Source organism: Ammospiza caudacuta, chromosome 19 (assembly GCF_027887145.1).
Source record: "Ammospiza caudacuta isolate bAmmCau1 chromosome 19, bAmmCau1.pri, whole genome shotgun sequence".
NCBI lineage: Eukaryota > Metazoa > Chordata > Aves > Passeriformes > Passerellidae > Ammospiza > Ammospiza caudacuta.
This window is the reverse complement of record NC_080611.1, coordinates 7,131,394-7,155,553: the sequence shown is the minus strand read 5'-3', so window position 1 is coordinate 7,155,553 and position 24,160 is coordinate 7,131,394. Positions and strand designations below refer to the sequence as shown.

General features: G+C 48.6%; 1 protein-coding gene across 1 annotated transcript in view; it reads right to left on the bottom strand.

Annotated features, from left to right (window-relative positions):
• Positions 1-2,509: 2,509 nt before the first annotated feature.
• DNAH9 (dynein axonemal heavy chain 9) overlaps positions 2,510-24,160 on the bottom strand; it is a 147,339-nt gene continuing 125,688 nt past the window's right edge. The window contains exons 65-71 of the mRNA XM_058817530.1: positions 21,222-21,449; positions 19,308-19,499; positions 18,876-19,067; positions 17,972-18,142; positions 15,176-15,358; positions 7,880-8,269; positions 2,510-2,737 (exon numbers count right to left, since the gene is read on the bottom strand). Of these exons, the coding sequence (XP_058673513.1) occupies positions 2,510-2,737; positions 7,880-8,269; positions 15,176-15,358; positions 17,972-18,142; positions 18,876-19,067; positions 19,308-19,499; positions 21,222-21,449 (1,584 nt within the window). The remainder of the gene's footprint in view (positions 2,738-7,879; positions 8,270-15,175; positions 15,359-17,971; positions 18,143-18,875; positions 19,068-19,307; positions 19,500-21,221; positions 21,450-24,160) is intronic.

The following is a 24,160-nucleotide window of genomic DNA, read 5'->3' as shown; positions in this document are numbered from 1 at the left end:
AAGGAAAGAATGATAACAAAAGGCAGCTGTCTCTGTCTAACACAGCTGGGCCTTGATTGGCCATTAATTATAAACATCCAAGATGGGTCAATCAAAAATCCACCTGTTGCATTCCACAGCAGCAGACAATCATTGTTTACATTTTGTCCTTGAGGCCTCTCAGCTTCTCAGGAAGGACAAATCCTAAGGGAAGGATTTTACATGAAAAGATGTCTGCAACACAGGACTGCAAGAATGAGTATTTTGGATGTTCTCATTCCTGCAGGAAGAGATCTGCTGTGCTGCCCTGGGCAGGAGAGTTCCTGTGGGTCTCATGCCAAGCCTGAAGGTTTCACCTTCCTGGATGACTCAGTGGGAGCAAAGCTGATCCCCTGGACTGGCAGAGAGTTGGCCACAACTTCTGCCATGTGCCAAAGCCACCCATGAAACCACTCAGGCTGAGATGGGGCTCTGAGCAACCAAACTGTGCCCACAGAAATGCTGTCCTGGTGTAACCCCAGCAGCAGCCACCCCGCCATGCCCCCAGCTCCTTCCCTCCCACGGGGTAAAAGTGTGAAACCTCTCAGGCTGAGAGGTAAAGGCATTTGAGATGCAAAGCCATGAGGGAATGGTGCCTCCAGATGCTGCAAGGCAGGAGCAGGACAGAGCTTGGGGAGGACGTGCCCCGTAAACACAGCTGTGGGAAAAGCTTGTGCAAAAAAAACCTAACAGGCAAAGCATACCCCGACAGAAAAAAAAAAGGAACAATATTCAACATATGGGTTTTGTGAATAAAGTTTTGGCTATTGTGCATGAGGAAACAAGCGTCTTGTCCATCTCTATTGTGACAAGGGACAGCAAATGTCACCCAGAGTCTGTATGAGACTCCAAGCACAGAGAGTTTTCCCAGAAAAAGCCCATTTCCCCAGGAAAAGCCCCAGTTCCCCAGGAAAAAAAACCCCAACATTTTCCCAGGAAAGCGCCATTTTCCTAGGAAAACCCCATTTTCTCAGGAATCAGCCCTTTCCCAGGTGCCATTCCCAGCTCTGTGTGCTCAGTGATGCTCTGTCACTGCCACCGTGCCCACCCAGCCACCCCTCTGTGCCCTCTGCACCAAGGACTCTCTGGTCCTCACTGCTCTCCCATTCCAGCTGGGATTAAAGCCCAGTAACCCACACAGGTGTGTGTCAGGTGTGTGCCAGGTGTGTTCTTCCCACCTGGCCCCTGTGCTCTCCTCACCTCAGTAAACCTGCAGCTTCCAGAGACCGTTCCAGGAACAATTACTTTTATTAGTAAGTATCTATCATCACAACATATTCACTTAAATCCTCCCTGTGCTGTGCTTTCACTATTGATTCCAATGAGCACACTGGATATTAACAGCATTTCCAGTGTTTCAGGGTGTTAGCAACACTCAGCTGATAACCACAACATCTGCTCACCTCCCAGCTTCCAACATCACACACACCACAAAGAAACACTCATGGAGGGAGAAGGAATAAATTCTGGAGGATTTCACAAGCCACTGGACTATCTGAGTGTTTTGGAGAAGGCTGCTGATTTTACTGATGGATGATTTTAAAACTGCTTTGGATCATGAAGAGAAATAAAAAACAGATATAAGTTTAGCACTCTCTGGGTGTGGTGCATCAGGCTCTGGGCTGGGATCTTGCAGTGCAGTGTCAGATCCCAGGACATTGCTCTGGCTGTCCTGGAGGACTCCAGACCCTGGCAGGGGGCTCAGAGACCTTGGCACAGAGTCAGAAACACCTGTGCCTTTGATTGTAGCCCATGGAAACAATTAGCAACTATGTGTGAAGATTTACAAGCCACAAGAGTTTGAGCAGAATGATAGTGAATTTATCACTGGGTGAAAAAGTAGAATTTTGGGGTTTTTAGAATGGGAGTTCAAGAGGCAAGATGGAGGAATCTGGGGGTGTCCTGTCCTTCTTCTTCTTCTTCTTGTCCTCCATCTTCTGCTGTGATGGTGGCACTTCTGGATTGGTTTAGAGCAGAGACAGACTGTCTAACATAGGTGATAAGTGTTGGGAAATTATTGTAAATAAAGTACATGTAGTTCTCAGTATTAAAAGCCAACACCATCCCAAGGGCAGGGACTGTGCCACAAACCAACCTGCTGGACAGATCTCAGCAGGTCACAGAAAGAATGTAACAGATTAGAGAAAATAAACAACCTTGAAAAGCAGAGCTGAGGAATCCCAACTTCTTCTTCTGTCACAAGGGTTGGGAAAAAAGACTTTTTAATACCTGGGGAGCCATTTCAGCAACACCAAACCCGAGAGTGCAGCAGTGCAGGAATTACAGGATATTGACGTACAGCAGCCACCAACCTGGGCCGTGTCCCCTGCACCTCTGTCCCCTCCTCACAGGCCCTGTTGGGTCACATCCCCAGGACACAGAGATAACCTGGGAGTCCATCAGAGAGATGGAATTTGTTAATCTCAGCATTGAACTGTTTAAATGCTGTGACATTGTGAGGGGTTTGTAGAGCAGGGCCTGTGCTGGTGCCTCAGACCTGCAGCAGCAGGGCCACCCCAGCAAGCACCCACTTGGATGGGTTCTCCTTGGTTTTCAGGTTAAAAGTCCACACATAGGTCGGGCCTCTCTGGCGTGTTCTGTACAGAGGACATGGGTACAAGCCCCTGGTGTCCTGCTTGTCATCAGGAATGGCCCTGATGAACACCACAGGCATGGCTGGGGTCAGCTCCTTGAGCCTGGCCTCCGTGATGGTCCCGGCCTGCAGAGAGAAGGAGACAAAGGTCACATCCCCAAGGTGTCCACCAGCTGATGGACCTGAACCCATGTGATGTTTATCCAAGCTGCTCCTGCTGGGGAAGTGCAAACAGCTTCTCCAGGGTCAGGGAGCTGGATGAGCTGCTTTGAGGAAGGAGGTCTGGATCCAAGAGCTCCCTGTCTCACCATGACCCTCCTCAACTCACCAGAGTAGATAATCTTGAAGCTCCAGCTGCCTGCACTCCCACCAGGTGCCCAAACCCTCACATCCAAGCTGAATTTGTGTGGGGATGGTGTCCCTGGCCCTGTCCAGCCATATTATCAACAAAGTTTCACTTCTCTTCTCCTGGTTTCTGCTGAGATGCAGCTTGGGGCCATTTCCTCTTGTCCTATTGCCAGGGAACAGGGATAAGACAAGAGGAAAAGGCTTCAAGCTGGGCCAGGGCAGGCTCTGGGTGGACATCAGCAGGGATTTCTTAGTTGAAAGGGTGATTAAACATTGCCCAGGGAGGTCTGGAGTGCCCATCCCTGGAGGTGTCCCAGGAACACCTGGATGTAGCACTCAGTGACTGGGGCTGGGGACAAGGTGGGGATCAGGCACAGCTTGGCCTGGATAGGCTGGGGACAAGATGGGCATTGGGCACAGCTTGGCCTGGATGGGCTGGGGGATCTTTTCCAACCTCAGTGATCCTGGGATTATTCTCATGCATCTCTTTCTCAGAGATCATCATCTCTCAGACCAGAATCACCTTGTGGGAGGTGCTGCTTGTGGTGGGAGAAAGGTTGGACACCTGAACCACGGGGATGGAAAACAGCCCCAAAAGCCAGCACAGGCTTATTCCCACTCTCATGATGCAAGCAAGAGAATTCAAAATGACTTTTCTGAGGGAATATCACCAATAAATATCAAGTCCCATTATTCTCCTCCAAGCAATGCCCTGCCCAGCAGGCTGCCCACTGCAGGAGAGGGAGAGAACCCTGCCAGGGCAAGAAATCAAGTTTGTTTCTCTAATTTGGGTCTCTCTGACATTTTCTCTCTCTCTTCATGACAATAAAATACCTTGCACATCAATCCATTTCCAGAGAAAACTGCCTAATGGGGGCTAGAGAGACCAAATGAAAATAAACAGGGAAATGGAAATGAAACTTTTCAGCACTAAAGAAACTGTCTCTCACTGCAGCTGAGCTTCACATATCATCATTATTCCAAATGCTCTCGGATCAGAGCTGTGGGGTGAGATTCAGCCTCTCCAGCAGTTTATTTAGTTCCGTAACAAGCAAAGAAAAATCATCCCCCTTGCCACACACCTCGGTTTAATTGTACTAATGCCATCTGTTATGCTCAGCTATGAAAAATCCAACTCTCATTTAGGATTTTATATTTCCAACGTGCTGAACAAACATTAAATAATTCGTATAATACCTTGCAAAGTAGCTATTTATGAAACATTATTATGCAGTCTTCTTAAATTCACACCTTTCATTCCTGAGACTGGGTTTTAATCAAGTCTTTCTCTTTTTTTTTTACTGCTGAGAATACTTCAAATGTAATTTCCAAGAGATATTCTACCTGTTTCTGGGTTAACAAGAGCTGAAATCTTCCCGAGGTACCTCCATGTAAGATATCATTTTGTTATGTCTGGGCTGATTCTCATTTGCATTTTTTATCGCTCTCATCATCAGAAAATTAATTCTGCTCTGAAAGCAGTTCTTCCTGACTAGCAGCACAGCCCTCATGGTGCAGAACCATCATTCTGTGGAGCCTGGACAGCTCAGCCTCAGCTGCTAAAGGATCCCTCAGCCTCAGCTCCTAAAGGATCCCTCACTTCTGCTTATCCCAGCAGGAAACTGAGGGTGGAGTGGGGCAGTTATCTTCTGTTCATGGCGCAGTTTTCTTTATCTCTTCCACAAGCAATCCTCCCTCCAGGAGATCTCTTCTCTTAATAGGTCATTAATTATTAATTAGCCTCTGTTCACGGGCCAGTGAATGACACTGCATGGATGATAAAATTCCATCATCCCACTGGGAGATTCTCCGCCCAGGGGGAGGAGCCAAGCATTCCTACCTGGATATGATCTGAGGTTTCAAGCATTCCTACCTGGATATGATCTGAGTTTTTGGGACACCAGAGCAGCCTTTCCACTGCATTCCCAGAGGAACAGCAGCTGCCTCTTCCACTGGACCTTCAGAGGAAGACTCTACCTTTCTACAAGATCCCTGCTCCACCAGAACCATGCCTGACACTGCAGGAGGGCTGAGCCACAGTTCCAATGGGACTGTCACGAACACCCTGACCCACAGGGTGTCAGGTCCTATTCTGACTCTATCAGTGTTATTTTGATTTACTGCATTGTTTATTTTATTTTTATTTTCTTCCCTAAGAGATGTTATTCCTGCTCCCATATTTTTGCCTGAGAGGCCCTTAATTTCAAATTTATAATAACTCAGAGAGAGGAGGTTTACATTTTCCATTTTAGGGGAGGCTCCTGCCTTCCTCAGCAGATACCTGTCTTTTCAAACCAAGACAGGGTCCCAGCACAGGTTCCTTACACCACAACCCCTTTGGGGTCAGCTGGGGAGGGGACATGGACCCAGCAGGGAAGGGCGACATGGAGCCAGCAGGGAAGGGGACAAGGAGCCTGCAAGGAGCACTCCAAGGTGGTCCCTGAGTCATGAGGTCAGTGGCTTCAGCTGGACAAGGGGAATGAAAAAACTCTTCCCTGTGAGGGTAGTGAGGCCCTGCCTTGTGGCTGCCCCATGCCTGGAGGTGTCCAAAGCCAGGCTGGACGGGGCTTGGAGCAGCCTGGGTTAGAGGAAGGTGTCCCTGCCCATGGAGGGGTGGAATGAGCTGATTTTTAAGGTCCCTTCCAGCCCAAGCCAGCCTGGGATCCTGTGGTTCCATGGCAGGGCTCTGCTGTGCACAGCTGCCAAAGCTCCATGGAGCACATGTGGTGTGAAACCCACCCCTGCCCTTGTCCCACCACACTCCAACCCCCTTGGGGAGGGCAAAGGACACTCTCGGCATCAAACTCTCTATTGCAGAGAGAAAGAAAGCCAAGGATCAGCCAACAGCTTGAGATGAAAGGTCTCCAAGTGTCCCCAGCCACAGCATCCCTCTGACTGTCACTGAGTCCCAGTGACTTTAACAGGGCTGCAGCAAGAGATCATTTGCACCCAAAATAATCTGCTTAGTTTCATTTCATCTAATAGCTGCCTGCTGTTTTGTAATGAATGTTTTATAAATTTAAGACACCCAAGGGCAAACATAAATGTTTAAATAAATAGAAAAATGTGAGTAGCAGAACATAGAAGGACTCTTCCCTTTTTTGGAGGCACAACCTAAATGTGAAATATTCTTTTAAAAGTGGAGGTGCTCCCCAGAGGAATTCTTCTAAACGTGGCCTGCCATTTTTATCACAGGATTAATTTGGAAGGAGTAGATAACCCAAAAGAGCTGTGCACCTGTTTTAAAAGTCCTGCATCCATTAATGCACACTGGTACTCACTGGATTATAGGTAAAATGAATAGCTCCACTAGGTAGAAATGATATTTCAGTGGGAGCAGCAGCCCATAAAAATATCCTTTTCCTTTCTGAAATAAATTGAAGCATGATACCCAGAGATTATGAATGGCTCCATGAACATAATTGCTCAGTATCTTTCAATCACTAGGAAAATGTAATCAGAAAACCACATTTCCTGGTGTTGGGATGGTCTCTGAAGACAAATCCCATTGCTGGATTCAATCACCCAGACCAGTTATTGGAGGGAGGCAAAGGGGAGAAGCCAAGTATTTCCCAAAGATTTCTGGCTTTGCACCACCAAAACCTCTCACTCTCCACTTCCAGCTGGTAAAACCCAGACAGAACTCGTTTTCTTGTCATAGTGCCAAAGAAAACATAACAGCAGGCACTGGAATGGAGTATTTGATTCTTAAATGGAGTATTTGATATGCAGGAATATGGGAATTTTTAACAGCTCTCTGTGTCCAGCTGATTTCTGTCAGGTTTTTAGGGCAGCAGAAATCCAGTTCTCCCTGTGGCAAGGGCTGTGATCTCCCAAGGGTTGTGTGAGGAAGGGAACAGCCAGGGAGCTGTGGGGGCAGAGCTGGGAGCTGCACAGGGCTCTGAGATGGTCTCTGTGAGCAGAGCCCACATCCCAAGAGCAGAGATCTGAGCTGACCCACTGAGATCCTCACTGCCGTCTCCCAGTAGAGCCCTTGCCAATGTTCCCAGCTGCCTGTGGCTTCCCAGACCCAATTCAGGCCATTTCCAGAGCAAAATAAAAAACAGCCTGGAGCTTTGAACTGCCCAAGGAGATGTGATGAAATGGCATCCCTCAGGGAGGGCACAGCTTTCCCTAATTTCCTATCCTTCATGGAAAACTACTGTAGAGAGGGAAATGATTCATGACAAATAAGTGGAGAATGTTGGATCAGAATTTCAGGGCTGTTGGGGAAGATGAAACAGGAAAGCCTTACAAATATGATTGCCTGGCAAAAGATTTTGAGAATATGGAAACTATAAGCGAGATTGAAATGAAAGCAAGCTTTGAGATACCTCAGTTACTGAACAACTGGAAAACAATGGTGTGGCCAGCTGAAGGTGATCCCCTTTTGATGGAACAACACCCTCTGCTTGCAGACAGGCCCAAGGGGCAGAGCAGACCCTACAGCTTGGCAGAAGGGGCCCAAAGAGGAGTTTTTAGGGTTTAAAATGTAACACAGTTTGGTAATGTAATGATTTTTATGGGCTGTGTGTAAATGCTATAGGATTTGTATCTTGTACTATATTGGTTAGTGAGAATCAGAATATTCAACACAGAAGATTATTTATTGTATTGTAACAGGAACCTTGCTCTCTTACCCGTTTTACTCTCTTACACTTCTATGCTCCTGCCCTTTTACTCTCTTACCCTTTACCCTCTCACCCTCTCTCCCCCTCTCTTCTCTGGGGCCTGCTCCGAGCTGTGGCTGCAGCTCCCAGCAGGGCCCTGCACCCAGGCCCTTTGCAATAAACCCCAAGTTCCAGCCCTGGCTGCAGAGATCTCTCATCTCTGTCCATCCTGACCGTGCTACCCCTGATGCTCCTACACAGGGCCACACCTGTGGCTCCTCCCTCATCCCCAGAGCCTTGTAGAGCTCACCTGAGCATCCCAGCGTGCTCCCTCCATGAACAGCCCGTGCACATAGGCCCCCTCACGAGGAGCACTGGCAAAATCCTCTCTGCTCTTCTTGGTCACGTCATACTGCAGCGCCATCCTGTCCAGGGGCCACCTGTTCTTGCGGGCTGTGCTCTGCATGATGGCTGTCAGGAGGGCCTGGGGGTTGAAGAACCCTCCCAGCCACAGCGTGGAGGGCAAGGAGAAGTCTCTGGTCCAGGCTTCCAGCTCACTGCTGCGGGCCAGCAGGTCAGCAAACCACGAGCCAAGGCTGGCTGTGGAGGGGTAGGATCTCCTCACCCAGGAGTCAGGCACAGTGCCAAAGAAGAGGGAGTTCTGTAAGGTCTCCATCTCGCTGGTCATGGTCAGTTCCCCCTGGGGAGAAAGGGTGTCAGCATGATATTATCTGAAAAATCCTCTTTGCCCAGGATTTCTTCTCCTGGGAAGATGAGAAGCCTCAGAGAGGAATGAAAACAATAATTATCTGATTGCTGCTCCTGTGTTTGCTGCTTTGGAATGTGGATTGGGCACTGGTTACCAACAGGTGAATGTTTGATTGGTCCCATGTGAATTGTTTTAGTTAATGACCAATCATGGTCCAGCTGTGTCGAGGCTCTGAGGAGTTACAGGTTTTTATTATTTTTTTCTTGTTAATCCTTCTGATGTATCCTTTCTCTTTCTTTAGTATAGTTTTAGTATAGCATAATATGATATGATATGATATGATATGATATGATATGATATGATGCAATGTAATGTGATAATATAATATAATATCATAATATATCTCAGCCTTCTGAGAACTTGAAGTCAGCTTCTCATCTCTCACCTCATCCTGGGGACCCTCACAAACACCACAAAGGGCACAGCCAGCACTGACACTGCCCAGCAGAGCCTGCTTAGAAGCAGAGCTGGGCCAGAGCATGAGGAAGAGCACAGAATCCCACACAGACACTGCTGGCCACGTACTCTGGGTGACTTCATGAGTTTGGGGTTTTTCTGCACACTTTCTATTGAATATTCCAGCATCCTGCTGTATAAAAACTACTGAGAGGAAAAACTGTGTATGACAGCAGTAGGGGTGTCCCTCAGTTGTGCTGGTATTATTTCTGTTTTCTCTCATGGACTCATAGATTTTCAAAGGTGTAAAGCTGTTCTTGTTCACTGCCAGGGCAGGATACTAGAGTTTCTGATGATCTACTCTAAAACTGTCCAAATATTTGTTATTTTGACTCCTATCCCCCTCCTCTCCTCCACTTCCCCTCACTCCTCCCCTCATTTACTGCTTTGCAGTGCAAGATTTTCTCTTTGACTCCACGTGTTGTCTGCAAATGTAATCACAGCTCCTTCCACAGCAGGGAAGGAGCACAACAAAGTAAGATAAGATTCAGCCAAGTGAGATAAAGAGAGAGGTTTGACTTTTCCTTTGTGCAGCAATTAATTCGTTCCAAAGCCTTTAGAAACCTGTATCAGTTCTGCCAGAAGAGCTGAATTCCAGGACATTCCACTGAAAGACGTGAGGTTGGACAACACTGGAACAGGTTGCCCACAATGGAGTCTCCATCCTTGGAAATGTTCAAAACCCACCAGGGCATGGTCCAAACAAGTGGCTCTGCCTGTCTTTGCTCAGGATGGTGTTGGAGTAATGTCCTGACCAACTCTGTGATTCTGGCTCACTCAAACGAAGCAGAATAAAAAGAGAAAACCTGCAAATGCCAGCTCAGCTTCCCTGCTATGGAATGGTCTCCACAGTTCAATCTCTGCAGCTCTGTGCTCAGCTGGAGGGGTACAATACCCCCAGAACTCTGGAGACCCACAGATAATGTCCATCACTGCTCTCCATTGTAAACACTTCCTTTTGTTCCCTTATCGTTTGGCCAAAATTTATCTCATTTACAATTTCTCTTTGCCTCGGGCAAAGTGTTTTTTGGAAAGATTAACTGAAACCAGTGGAGCCATTGCTGAGAACAAGGGGGAGGGAATTGGGTCAGTCTATTCACATTAAAAGATTCCAACTGTTCTTTCACAGGACTTCAGTGCCTCCAGCAGTGAGGTCAGCAGAGGTGCCCTTTGCTGGGGCCACAAAAATCCAGAAAGCTTTAGAAAAAGTTGAAATCTTCTTAAAGCAGCCCCCACAGTTGTTTAGCAATGCTTGGCAGAGCCCAGCAGTTCAAGATCTCTGCAGTTTGTTCCCGTGCTAGCCATGCCCTGTAGGACACACTGACAGCTGAGAAAGACATTTAATATCACCAAATCTAGTCACAGAATTGTGATTTGGACAAAGTGTGACATCAAATTTCATGTGGGGAAGAATGTGCTGTTTAATATTGGTAGGGAAATGAGGGGATGCAGAGTGGAGGAACCAAACACAGGAGCCACAGAGAAGAACCATCAATGGGCTGGGCTGAAGCCATGGGAGGACCATGCAGGGAGAACAAGAATGCTGCACTGGGCACAGCAGGACACTGGAACAGGATCATTCTGTGCTCCTGGAAGTGCTCTGACATGGGTAAGAATATGGCAGAATGTGCACGAGCAGCCAAATTGATTTAAAGACAGCCCCCCTCGATCATATATCATGTCTAGTTTTACTTTCAGGAAACAAATGAATTAGCAAACGTAATTCTCAGCAAGGCTTGAGAAAAGCAATTTTTAAAGCCTGCGCACTCAAGCATGCTTTGAGTCTCCTGTGAGGGTTCAAAGCATCTACAGCAGCAATCTCATAGAGTTGTCCAAACACAATTATGCATAAATTTGCATTTCAGATGCTGAATACTAAAGTGCATCAGAAATTATTCAAGTTACTTTTAAATTTTTTCTTCCCAAACGCTGGGAGTAATTTTCATTTAAAGACACCCTTGAAGGAAATCCTAATCAGCCTGCAGCCATTCCTTCAAGATGAGCACTCTACAGACACAAACTGTTTCCTCAGTTCAGGTTATTTTCACTTAATACCCAGCTTGCCTATCAAAATTTGGTCTTTGTTATTTTACAATATATATTATCCTCATTTTGGAGGCTCATCCTTCACCCAAATTGCAAAGAAGAGGATCTGCTTGCAAAAGATGAGGCTGGTACAACATTAACATGCAAGAGCTTCAGCCCAGCCTCTGGTTCCACCTAAGCCAGCCAGAACAAAGGGCTTTGAAATGCAACATGCCAGTTATTTCTGATGGCTACCAGTCTATTGCAATTTCTCTTCCTCCTAATGGGATGTCTCCTATTTTTGGACCAAACAATCACTTTCCGCTAGGACGACACGATGAATTATTCAAAAATTCAAATTAGGCGTGACATTTCCGAATCGCCTTCTTTTGGCAGATCCTTCAGTCAGTTAAAAACAATAAGCCGTGTTTTCTCTGGGTTTTATTTATTCTCTGCTGAGCTCTGTGGGGCCTGGCTTGTAAACTCTCCTCCTCTGAGTGCTGTCAGTGCAGGGCCGCAGCCCCAGAGAGGAAGGAGCCTTGACAGCTCTTTAATTGTCAGCAAGGGCAATTACAGCAGGATTTCTTCAGTGCAAGGCCCAGAGTCAAGTGAGGGCAGCACCAGGAAGAGCCTTCAGCCCCCTCTGGCTGCTCTGTGGTCCCCCAGGTGTGGGAGGTGATGGGAGGGATGCTGAGCAGGGTTTTGGGTCATGCACAAGCTCTAATTCAGCTCTGCAGGGATCTACACATGGCTTTTGGCTGCAGACACAAGAACTGGGCTCCAGTTTTGCCAGGAGAACCCTGGTTTGGATATAAGGAAAGCTTTCTTCAGGAAAGCTGTGAAGCACTGGAACAAACTGTGGTGCAGTCACCAGCCACAGGCTGACAGAATATTCTGATAGAATATTCCCAGCTGGAAGGGACCCTCAAGGATCATGAGTCCAACTCTTAGACCAGGGATTGAACCCCCAGCGTTGGTGGGGTCAGCACCAGCTGAGCCCAAGTGCCCTGGAAGTGCCCAAAGAACCATCTGGACCTGAGCCCATGGTTTAAGGGTGAGCACGGTGCTGCTGCTGGGGTGATGGTTGGACTTGGGAATCTGAAAAGGCTTCTCCAGCCTTAGGGACTCCATGGTTCTTGGAGCTGCCACTGATGGCCTCTCAGGGCCTGCAGATGTGTGTCTGCAGCAAAGACTAGATTTGCCAAACACTAGAAATGCCAAATGCTGCTCTGCTCTGCTGCTCTTCTCCAGTCTCAGCCCCAGGGTGTCTCTGAATTCCAGCTCAGGGGCTGCTGCTGCCCTCTGAGGAGCTTTTTCTGCAGTCCCCATCTCCTTCCCTGCCATGATCTGGGCAGGGTTTGGGGAGAGGTTTGCAGCCTGTGATACAGATTCCTGGGGTTAATTTTTTGTGGTTTGTTTGCACACTCTGCATCCCCTCATTCCCCTACCAATATTAAACAGCACGTTCTTCCCCACATGAAATCTAATTGCCACCCCTTGTCCAAGTTACAATTATATCTTGTTTGGGGCTCTGGGATTGAAACATTAAATCACTTCTGTTTACCTGTCTCAGGAAATGGAATTTTCAATTCCACTGCCTTATGCTAGAAAATAAGAGAAATCTGTTTATGATAATTGACTACATAAATATCAGCTTCTTTCAAAATGGGCTGCACATACTGACCCACCACCTGTGTCCAGGATTTCTCTGCTTTCACAAGCACCAGCAGCCAATGCAGTGCACACACATCTGCAGCTGCTGCTCCAGGCTGCAGCTGGGATTTGGGAGCAGCTTGGTGCCCAAACCCCGAGCCAAGCCTGCCCCTCCTCGTGCAGGGTGGGCAGCTGAAGGTTTCTTTTCCAAGCTGCCCCTGGCAGAGGTTTGAGATGTCATTCCATCTCAGGCAGGCCCTCCTTGCCCACCCTCAGCTCTCCTATGAAAAGGCTGGGTCCAAGCCATGCTGTGCACATCAGCTGTGGGAGCTCAGCATCCCCCTGAGAAGGAATTGTGAGAAATAGCTCCTCACCTGTCATAGTTTAGGAAGGTTTATTAAACCTTATCAAAAATACAACAGAAGACTGAGTAAAGAAAAAAGGTTATGGTGCTGGCAGCAAAAGATTTTCCCTGCCATGTGCTCAGCCCCCTCACAATGGAGGTTTTTTCCCTTTTAGCCCCTCCAAAAGTTCTGTCTATCAACCTCTTCTTTGCTGTCTAGTGGTGGAGATCTCTTCCTCAAATCCTGACTGGAGCTCAGTGTCACCATAGTGACAATCTGACCCTCCCAGATGTCCCTTGATAACCACGTGAGGGGATACAACATAACTATAAATCTATAAAACTTTTCTTAACCTATATACATGATATTTGTCCATTAATTGTGAGAGCCAATCAACGCATTACTCATCTATCACAGGATCACAGCCTGCCACTCTGGAAATGATGGAGCAGGGGATGCCCCAGGACCCAGCTGGGGCAGGAGGGGGAGGCAGGGCAGTGCTGAGGCTTTGCTCTGCCAGCTCCAGGCTGCATTGCTGTGCTGCACATGTGCCTCCCCAAGGGATGGACAGCAGCTGCCTGTGGGGAGGGGTCCCTGGGAGTGACAAAGTGGAGGGGAAGGGCTGTCAGAGAGCACCAGGACTGCCAGGCAGCTCCTCTCTCCCAGGCAGTACAGCCTGATCCCTGCTGGCTCATCCCTAAGGGCCAGAGGAGCCTTTTCTGTTTTGTCCCACTGAGTGCCTGGGGGGGATGCAGAGGTGACTTCTCCTACAGTGGATGCAGCATCAATCACAGCCCTCCCTCACACCCTGCAGAACCAGAAATCTGTATCCCAAGTGGTGTGGAAAAGATAGCAGCCAGGGGGACACAGATACCGCTGATCTGGATGGAGACAGGGATGAGCTGAGCCATGGGATCCCTGTCTAAAGCAGAGCAGATCCATGGGATCCCTGCCTGGGGCAGAGCTGATCCCTGTCTGGGACAGAGTCTGGTTCCACACCAGTTTGGGGATCAGCTGCAGTGGAGCCCCTTGGATGGGGACACTCTAGCAGGTGGCTCACACCCAGCAAGGAAATTGTATCTTTTCTTGTGATTTCAGCCTTTTTCTCTTACAGTTCTGGACATTTTGTGCCTCCACACAAAGCCAATTTTTGATTTCAGCTCAGCCTGTGCCTCTGAGATATTTTGTTCCAAGCTCCCCCCACTCCTGGACATTTCATGCAAAGGTTTGATTTTTGGCTCACCTTTAACTAGGCCATGTCTCAGTTTGTGAGTGACCTGCTGCTGCTGTGGCACAATCTGGGGTGGCCAGAAGTGCTCATCCCTTGTTCCCACAAGCCAGGCACTGCTGTGTGTGCCTGTGGACACGGTGCCACTGCAGATCCTCCTGTGAGCCCTGTGGAGCCAGGCTGGCTTTGCAGCCAGCAGCGAATTCTTCCCTGAGACCCCTTTTATTCCCTGAGCAGCATCCTGCAGGATTTTCCAGCTCTCCTACTGATGCCTTAAGATTTCAGCTTTTGTATTTATCAAATCCTATGGTGTATTAGTGTATAACTCTAAACTCCACATAAAGTGTAGTTAACTGCCTTCACATTTTGTTCAGACAGAACAATCCCTCTGAGATCCAAGGACACATCACAGGCCCTGAAAAGTATAAACAAATGTGAATTGTGGGGAGAAAACTGGGGGAATGTGACTTCATTACCTGAAGCTGTAATTGGATAATTAACCCCTGATGGGCAAATAGACCAAACGGATATCTGTATAAAAAACTTGTGACCATTGAGATGCCTTCAGTTTTATCTTTCATATTTCCCAGGCTCTGCACTGCATTGGTAAATAACTCTGAACTCCACAGAAAGTGTCAGCAAGGTCTCCTCACAGCTCAGGCACACAGAACAATCCTTTTCCAGCCCCAGAACCAAGGACACCGCTGCAGCTCCAGCCCCAAAAAGTGCAAACAACAGGGAATGGAGGAGAGCAACGTGGGAGGGTGGGACTGCATCCCCTGGAGCTGGGACTGGACACTGAACCCAGCATGGAAATGGACCAGAACTCATCAAAGGGTGAAAACTCCTGACTCTGAGTCCATCCTGGGTCCATCTTGGGTGCAGCCCTGGCTGGGCTCTTGCACTGCCCAAGGTGGATCCTTTGAAGGTTTTTTTTTTAATAAATCCCCACTTTATTCCTTTAACTCTGTCCAGCCTGTGCTCCAGGAGCCTCTCCATGCATCAATCACCCATTCTGGGTGCAGCTCTGCAAGGCTTTGCAGTGCCCAAGGCATTCCTATTGAAGACCTTTAATAAACCCCCAATTTATCCTCTTTTCTGTGTCCCGGGAGCCCCTCAGGCCATCGGTACCTTCAGGCCCAGCTCCAGCTCGCCCAGCGAGCGCCGCATTTCGGCCGTGAGCGCGTTCATGCGCTCGCACTCCTGCAGGGCCACCACAGCATAGGGAGTCCTCTCCTCCAGCCTGGCCAGCAGCTCTGCCATGTTGAACTCGTCTGGCAGCTTCTCCAACATCTCCTCCAGGAGGGTTTGCACCTGTGCCAAAGTGAGGAGAGAGAGGGGGATGCTGGTGAGGGATCCACAGGCTCACAGCCTGAGCTGGGAGAACTCCCTCTGCCCTGTCAGTGCCTCCAAAACCATCCCTGTCAGCCCTGGGCACCTCTCAAAGAGCTTGCCCTGTCCTATTTAAACCCAAATGCTGACAGAAGTTAATGTCAGATGAGCAGCTTGCAAAATGATGGTTTTAAAATGTCCCTGTAACATGTGGCAGCCTCCTCTCTTCTTGGCTCTCTCATTTCTCCCGAGGTCACACTCACGAGGAGATGGATGGGGCTGGAGCCTCAGCTGAGCCTCAGGACGACACAGCTTATGAGCTGGCTTTCTCTGGTGTACTGATGGAGAGAGGTGATTACATAAAATTGAATTTTAAGCTGAATTTGGCATTCCGGACTAATGGAGCCATGGAAGGAGAGCATAGCGAAACAAAATTATTTTCTGGTCACCACCACAGCTTCTTCAGAACTAAACAGGGAAATCTCCAATGCAAGAGGATCTTTGTAGTGTCTAAAAAATTAAATAAACTCCTTTCTGACAGTGAGGCATGAAGTCCCTGCTGTCCATGGGCTCAGCTGCATTTCCCAGGTTTAATGTGGAAGATCTCACTCAAAGCTTTGCTTTACTTCTGAGCTGGAACCTGAGCAAGACTTCTGCTTTCTGGCACCTTTTGGACACACATAACACAGTTAAAATTCCATGATCCCAAGTGCCAAACTTGGCATGCAGGGCCAGTGCCACCTAGGGCAGGGTAATTTTACAGCCAGGGCCCCCAGTATTCATATTTTGGACTCTGTGCTCCAATTCCCTCCTGTTGCCGCTCTTCCCAACCCTGTCAGCAGTGATGATGAGTGGGCTGTTACTGCAGCCACACAGGTGGCTAAAGCTGGAAAAGCTCCTCAGCTGCACCTCAGGGGCACCACAGAAATATCTGCTCATTTGAAATTCCCCTGCAGGTCCCTGTGGCTCTGATTCCTTCCCAGCAATTACAGCTCGTTTGCTGTAGTGTGACCTCAGAGGTCTGTGGGAGGAACTGGACTTGTCAGAGCCTCGGGAAAATGACAGGCTCACATTTTCCCTGGGAGCTCCCTCAAATCACCTCAGCCAAACCAGGGCTGGAAATCCTTCAGTGGAGGAGCTGAGACAAGGCTTTGCTCACTCCCATCCAAGGACCAAGTGGAAGGGACAGCTTGGACAATGACAGGGATCACTTCAGGAAGAAAATGAGCTGTGGGAGTGTGTCCCCAGGCACAAGGCAGGGCACACTCTGCTTGCTCTCAGGCAGATTTTATTCCCAGACAGCCATGAGGACTTCTGTGCTCCTGTTCTTGACTGTCACCAGCAGTTTGCAGGGTGGCCATCACCTGTGGCACCACTGCTGGGGCACTCCCTGGAGGATCATTTTGCTTCTCTGGGCTGAGGAGTTTATCTGTTTCAATAACAAAAGGGGTGGGAGGGGAGAAGAGGAACTCACATTTGCTATCTCTGTACATCTTGTTTGGCTTTGCTACCCCTGGATTATTCCCCTCACCTCAAATTTGAGTATGAACTGAAAATTGACCATGCTGGGCACTTTTAGGAGCCCCTTAGGGAAGGCAGTCAGTTCCCCAGCTTCACACCAAGCCAAAGGAAACTCATGTGAAACCACAGCTCTCTATGAGATGCAATTAGCCACTCATTAAATTGCAAATCTTCAAGCACAGAGCTGGCACCTTAAGACTGCAGGAGTGAAAACCTGAGCATGTGTTGGCTGATTCCAGATCTTGTCAGGGATGTTTGGGCCGTGTTTTAATGAGCTGTGAGTTTCCACAGGGAGGGCTGAGATCAGCCCAGGACACAGGTGCAGCAAAGGAGTTCAGCTGGAAAGAAGGAATTACAAGGCTCTGGGGAGCTGGGGGGACATGGTGACAGCAGCAGGAGGAGGGCTGAGCTCTGGGTGGCACACTGGGGGTGGCAGGCAGTGTGCCAGGTGCCCATTGCTATGCCAGTCACAGGGCTGCACAGGGACTGCTGCTCAGGGAAGGTTTATTTGCAGCACCTTCAGAGGATGATAACGAAGGCTCTGCAGAGCACGGGGTAATTAAGAGGCACTGTCCTGTTACTGCCAACACTCAATTACATCCCACCAGGGTGATGTTCTGCATAAAACCACGCTTCACGCAGGCAGAGGCAGAACACAGAACCATGGACAAGCCTGATGGATGACACAGGCAGCAAACCCCAGCAGCTGCCCCTGAGTACTCTCACCATCTCCTCCTGGGTGCCCATTCCTTCTCTGCACTCTCACCATCTCCTGGGTGCCCATTCCCTTGAGCACTCTCACCACCTCCTCCTGGGTGCCCATTCCCCTGAGCACCCTCACCACCTCCTCCTGTGTGCCCACAGCTCCTCTGCACTTTCACCATTTCCTCCTGGGTGCCCACAGCTCCTGAGAAGTCTCACCATCTCCTCTTGGGTGCCCACTCCCTCTCTGCACTCTCACCATCTCCTCCTGAGTTTCCCCTGCCCCTGAGCCCTCTCACCATCTCCTCCTGGGTGCCCCTGAGCACTCTCACCATCTCCTCCTGGGTCCCCACTCCCCGTCTACATTCTCACCATCTCCTCCTGGGTGCCCCCTGCTCCCTGGCCCGTGCTGCTGTCGCGGGGCTGCAGCTCCAGCACCGTGCGCAGGAGCCGCTCCGAGCGCTGCGTCAGGAACCCGATCTCGGCGTTGGGGTGGAGGCCATACAGGTACGGGGACTCTGGAGGCAGGGCATCATCTATGTACTGCACGGAGACATCCAGGAGCACGTTAGGAACATTCCAGGGCACTTTGTCTGCAGAGCTTCAGCGCTGGAGTCATCCCCCCAAGAGGTCAGCCCAGGCTGAACACCAGGGAAGTGATGGAGGAAGGAGAGTACAAATGTTTACAGAGCTGCTTCTGCTCCTGCTGAGAAAATTCTGTAATTGCTGGAGTTCAGCTTGGCTCCATGTCTCAGGCTGGACCTTCTCTAGCAATTATCTGCTGTGCATTTCAGCATCAGCATCCTGAAATCTCTTGTGGGAATTGAGCTTCCAGTAGTTAAGTTTTATGAACAAAACCAGCCTGATGTGCCTCTGCATTTGTGTACAAAGAGCAGATGAGATCAGTAAGTAGATCAACAAGACCCTTCAGTGATTCTCATCAAAACTGATGATAAAAAGAGCTTGAAAGGGCCATTTTAGCAAACAGTATGTGGATGTAATTTTCCAGGAGCCCCACTTAAGTCTCGAGCACCAATACAGTTGCTCTATTCATGCATGAACAGAATGAGCCCATGATGAAGTAGCAAATTAGCATTAGACTTGGTTCATCCAGGGGAATGCTGAAACATCCACAGGAACAAAACATAATGGGAAATAAGAGGAATGGTGCAGGAGCACTGCAGCCCTGTTCCTGCCTCCTAAGGCAGATTATGGGGCAGTTAGGGGAGACATTCCATTTACATGCTTAAATAATGCCAGCAAACAAAGAGCTTACCTGGTGATAGCCATTATAATCCATGCTCCCTGGGAGGGGAAATCCAGGAGCAAGGCAGAGCTCTCCCTCCAGCATTTCTGGCTTGATAAACTCTTCCAGGTAAGTTCTGCAGAGCCGCCTGTCCCAGTCATCCGTGATGTGCCCTCCGTACATGATCTCACCCACGAGGTAGCGCAGGTCATCGTAGGGGACCTGGGCGTGGACCAGGGTGAGCTGAACCCAGGCACTGCCCTGCACCCTCAGAACTCCCCCCTCAGCAAACAAACAGCAGGCAGGAGTTAAACCCTGCCCCAGCTGGGGCACAGCACAGTGTGGGTGGCACTGATGGCTCCCATCTCCTCCAGAAGCACCCTGAACTGTGAAGTTATAAACTCAAAGATGACAAGGAGATGGCTTCAAAGCCCCCAGAGAGCCCCCCCGTGGTGCCCCCACCTTGGAGCTGGCCTGCAGGTAGTTGTAGAGCACATTGACAGAGATGGTGAGGTCCCCAGTGCTGAAGGGGTACGGGCGGTTCCAGCCCTGGGGGCCGAACTTGCGCCGCTCCGCCACCACCGCGTGGAAATAACACAGGGCAAAGAGGATGCTCCTGAACTCCTTCTCCTGGCTGCACATCTCCAGGGTGTCCTGCAACACAGGGCAGCTGCCCTCAGCCTCAGTGATTCCCAGGGAACCCAAACACGCTGGGCTTAGGACAGGGTGAATCACAGAATCAGAGGTCAAGGCTCAGAAATGCCCCCCAAATCAAGTTCCATATAATCCATGTTCCCTGGGAACACATTTCCTGCACATCTCCAGGGTGTCCTGCAACACAGGACAGCTGCCCTCAGCAACTCCCAGGGAACCCAAACACGCCAGGCTTTAGATAGTGTGAATCACAGAATCAGAGGTCAAGACTTGGAAACACCCCCAAACCATCAAGTTCAGCCTTCAACCAAATACCCCCATGCACAACTAATTGTGAACCGTATTTTTTGAACAATTCCAGGGATGTGTCTCCACCACTTCCCTGGGCAGCCTGGTCCAGAGCTTTACCAAATTTCCAGTTTAAAAATTTTTCCTAATATCCAACCTGAAACTTCCCTGCCGACGCTGGTTACCCGGGACAAGAGGCTGACCAAATTGTCCTTCAGTTCATTTTTTTATCACACATGTGATACAAAACACACACATGTATTTCAAAGTCAGTGGCTTTGCATTGCAGATTTGTTGGAAAACTGGCAAATATTTTCTGATCTAATATTTGCTGAAGTGGCTTTGCACAGGAACACACACAGGGAAGGAAGGACACGTGCACCCACTCAACGCCCCATCACCTGCATGTGCTCAACATCCCTCACCAGGAAGATGGGGAGGGAGCCACAGAATCACAGAATTCTCTGCTGGAAGGGACCCTAAAGTCCATGTTTTTCCAGCTCCTCCGCCACAGGCAGGGACACTTTCCAATATCCCAGGCTGCTCCAAGCCCCGTCCAATGTTTATCTTTAAAAAATGCCATGTTAGACCTTTAATCCTCTGAGACCGCCACAGAGCCCAGGATCTGTGCAGGAAAAGGGGAATCCATTACTCTAGAGGGTGCAAGACATTGACCAAGTGCATATGACAATCAAGAACATCCCAAAACCTGTTTTTCCCTGAGTTGGGCAGCACTCTAAGCTCCCTTTAACAGCACTGTGAGGAAGATCTGCTTCAAATACGTGCAGAACATCTTTCTCATTTCAGGAAACATCCCCAGAACAACCCAGTTCATTCTCATTCGGCCTCTCTTCAGTTGTCAATTCTTCTTCAGCTACAAAGCAGAACAATTTCCCCTGCACAGAATGAAGGGCCTTCTTTGTAGCCTTCAGCTGAAAGCTAAATTTGAACATCTCTTCTGTATAAAGCAGGGAAATGAGGTGTAAAAGGGACCCCACCCACTCGCTTCAGGATTTCTGATAAGAGATGTTTCATAAACCTCCAGCAATTTAGAAAATGCTAATTACTATTGATTGAAATGAGCAGAGGCAGGATGAAAATGTTACTTGGGGTGAAGGTTCTCCCCTCCCTTGTTCTCCAGGACATTTAGTGGAGCTCAGGATGATGAATGGCAGTAGATAAGTGTGGAATAATCTTTCCTGACCACTGGCATTAATCCTTGCATGGTGCCTCCGCCCCCACCTGCTCAGCAACGTTCCCTCCTGCTCTTGGGGTTCTCTCCACACTAACATCTGAGCGCAAAACCAGCTGTGAGCTGCCCTATGACCCACAATTGGGGCTGCTCTTGCCTCATCCCAAATAACAAAGAACTTTATGGAGAGAATCTCAGAATGGCTAAGGTTGAGACCCCTGTGAGCACCGTCACGCTCCCACCTGGCTGAAGTTGTCCAGGGCCTTGTGCAGGTTGGCGTGGATGCCGGTGGGCGCCTCATTGGTGATTTTGATGGAGTTCTGCAGGATGCCCTGGGGGATGATGTGGCTCTCGTGGCACGGCGCAGGCTCTGCGCTCAGGAACACGCGGAAATCCTGGTGGCTGCCCTGGCTCAGCTGCTCCAGCCTCTTCTCCAGGGAGCTCAGCCACTTGGCCACCAGGTGGATGTTCTGGCAGGGACAAAGGGACAAGGCTTGCTCAGTGCCCCCATTACACCCCCATGGGCTGGGCAGGCACCAAATCCAGCCCACTGATGGATGCCCTCTTGTTGAAAATTGCAATGCAAGATGTTTTCAGTTACCATCTGTATGACAGATTACCTTTGTCAAGTGGGTAGTTTGCCTTATCTCTCTCTTTGGGTGACCACATTCACACTTCCCTCGGGAGGGGACACCTGCTGATAACAGCTATTGAATGTCACTGCATGACTGATAAGAACTACAGCATCCCATTGGGAGATGTGAGCCCAGAGGGAGGAGCCAAGCATTCCTACCCAGATATAATCCAGAGGTTTTGAGACACCAGCATGGCTTTCTCCACTGGATTCCCCAGAGGAACAGCAGCTGCCTCTTCTTCCACTGGATCTTCAGAGGACGAATACATCCTTCTCTACAGGACCCCCTCGGTCCAACAGAACCACCCCTGACACTGCAGGAGGGCTGCAGCCACAATTCCAATGGGACCGCTGCCAAACCACCACAGATACAATCAGCAACCTTAAAACCAAAACCTGAAAAGCTCTAACTTCTTCTTCAAGCACCAAATTGAAAAAAGAAACCTTCTAACTTATCTCAAAATCACTCTAACCAACTAAAAGTCTGAATACAGGGGTGTCTGTGCACAGCTCCCATCTCCAAAGAGCCAGGTGCAGCAAGGACATTTGAAAATTCAAAATAATCAGTATAAATCAGCAAGTCACAGCTGGGCTGGTTGGGCTCTTGGTGCTGGAATTCTCCTCATTTCAACAATACCAGCTGAGGCTATTCCTGGGGAGAAAAATTGTTATTCCTAGGGAACAGAGCTGTTATTCCTGGGGTGTAAAGTTGTTTTTCCTTGAGAGTAAAGTTGTTATTCCTGGGAAGCAGAGCTGTTACTCCTGGGTGTAAAGTTGTTATTCCTGGGGAGAAATTTGTTATTCCTGGGGAGTAAAGATTTTATTCCAGGGGACTAAAGTTGTTATTCCTCCCCCCAGCCCCACTGAGCTGAGATAAAAACATTTTGATCATTTTGATCAGAATTACAGTGAGGACCCTCCATAGCAGCTCCTTTGCAAACAAGTCAAGCAAATGATTTCACACAGTCCTTTAACACAAAAGGATTTATTTATTCATGCAACTGATTGGACACATCCCTCAGAAGATTAAGCAGAATCGTGGGGAGATGGTGAAATGGATGAAGTTAAGCCTCAGTTTTTCCCCTGGAGTCCTATACAGCATTATAGTTTCCAGGCAAGAAAACAGCTTTTTTGTTATATTAGGAATGGGATTTGTGGGCTAAACTGCCCTTGTGTTGAAGGCAGGTGTGCAATCCAAACTGGCTGTGCTCACAGGCACTTGGGATGGTGATTTATCCCAGCCCAAGAAAGGACAAGGAACTTGCTAAACCTAAATTAAAAGCAGCCGCCAGAAAGATAAACTGCTTGGAGGTGGCAAAGAAATTACATAAAGGAACCATATTAGAGGCTGAGAATAAATATATATCACCTATAAATGGGGGCAGAAAGAGCTCTCATGGTTAAATAGCAGAGTAATGGAGATTATTAGGAGTAAAATTACATTCCTCAGAAAGTGGAAGTTGTGTCCAAATGAGAAAAAACAGAAAAGAGCACAAAAGCCAGCCATGGTAAAGTCAAAAAGTACTTACAGGAAGCAATTTTTTGAAAATCATAAAAGCTAATAATAAAGCCTTTTCCAGAAACCAGGAACCTACCAGAGAGTCTACAAAACTGTAACATGGTCAGGGTCTGCAGGGAGAGCCCATGGAAGGTCAGGGCAGCCCAAAGCAGCCCAAGTTTGCAGGAATATTCCCTGGGGAGGCTCTCACTGGTCCAGCCTGGTGGAATCACTGAAACCCTGAGGCTGGAGATGCCCCTGGACATCATCCATCACACCCTCCTGCTCCCAGCAGGGTCACCCAGAGCAGGTTTTTAACTGGGTCCAGTTGGGGTTTTGGATTTTTGCAAGGCTGAAGTCTCCACAACCTGTCTGGGCAATGTGTGCCAGTGTTCAACCACACTCACAGTAAAAAAATTAAATCAAAAAATAGTATAAGACAGTGAAGTGAAATTAAATGAAATGAAAGTTTAAGGGAAATTTGTATCTCAGTTTTGACCCTTTGCTTCTTGCTCTTTCACACTATGAAGGTTTTGGCTCCCTCTTCTACCAGAAGGGATTTAAACACACCAATAAACCAAATTTATCCAAATCCCAGCCAAACCCCAGCTTTTGGAGGTTAAATCACCCCAGCCTCTCCTCATGTAACAGATGCTTCAATCCCTTAATTGTTGCAAGGACTCTTGAGCTGAAGCAGCAGATGAAGAGCTGTTCAGAGGAATCCATGAGGTAATAAATGAGAAAAGGTCTCTGGGAGCAGATGGGGTCACCCCAAAGGACCCCACATGTGCAGGTGTGCAGCACAGCTCAGGAGGCAGCAGCCAGCCTGGCAGGGGTTCCAGCAGGACACAAGTCACTCCCCAATGTCACCCTGGTTTTTTAAGATTTTCTAAGCCTTCTGATGTTGACATTCTTGTAGTGAACTTTCTCACACACTTTTTATAAATAACTCATTGTTTTGCATTCCTTTATGGAAGAGGAGAAAGTAGATGGACTGTTGGTTTGTCCAGTGTCATTGGAGAGGTGGCACTGTCACCCTCCAATCCACT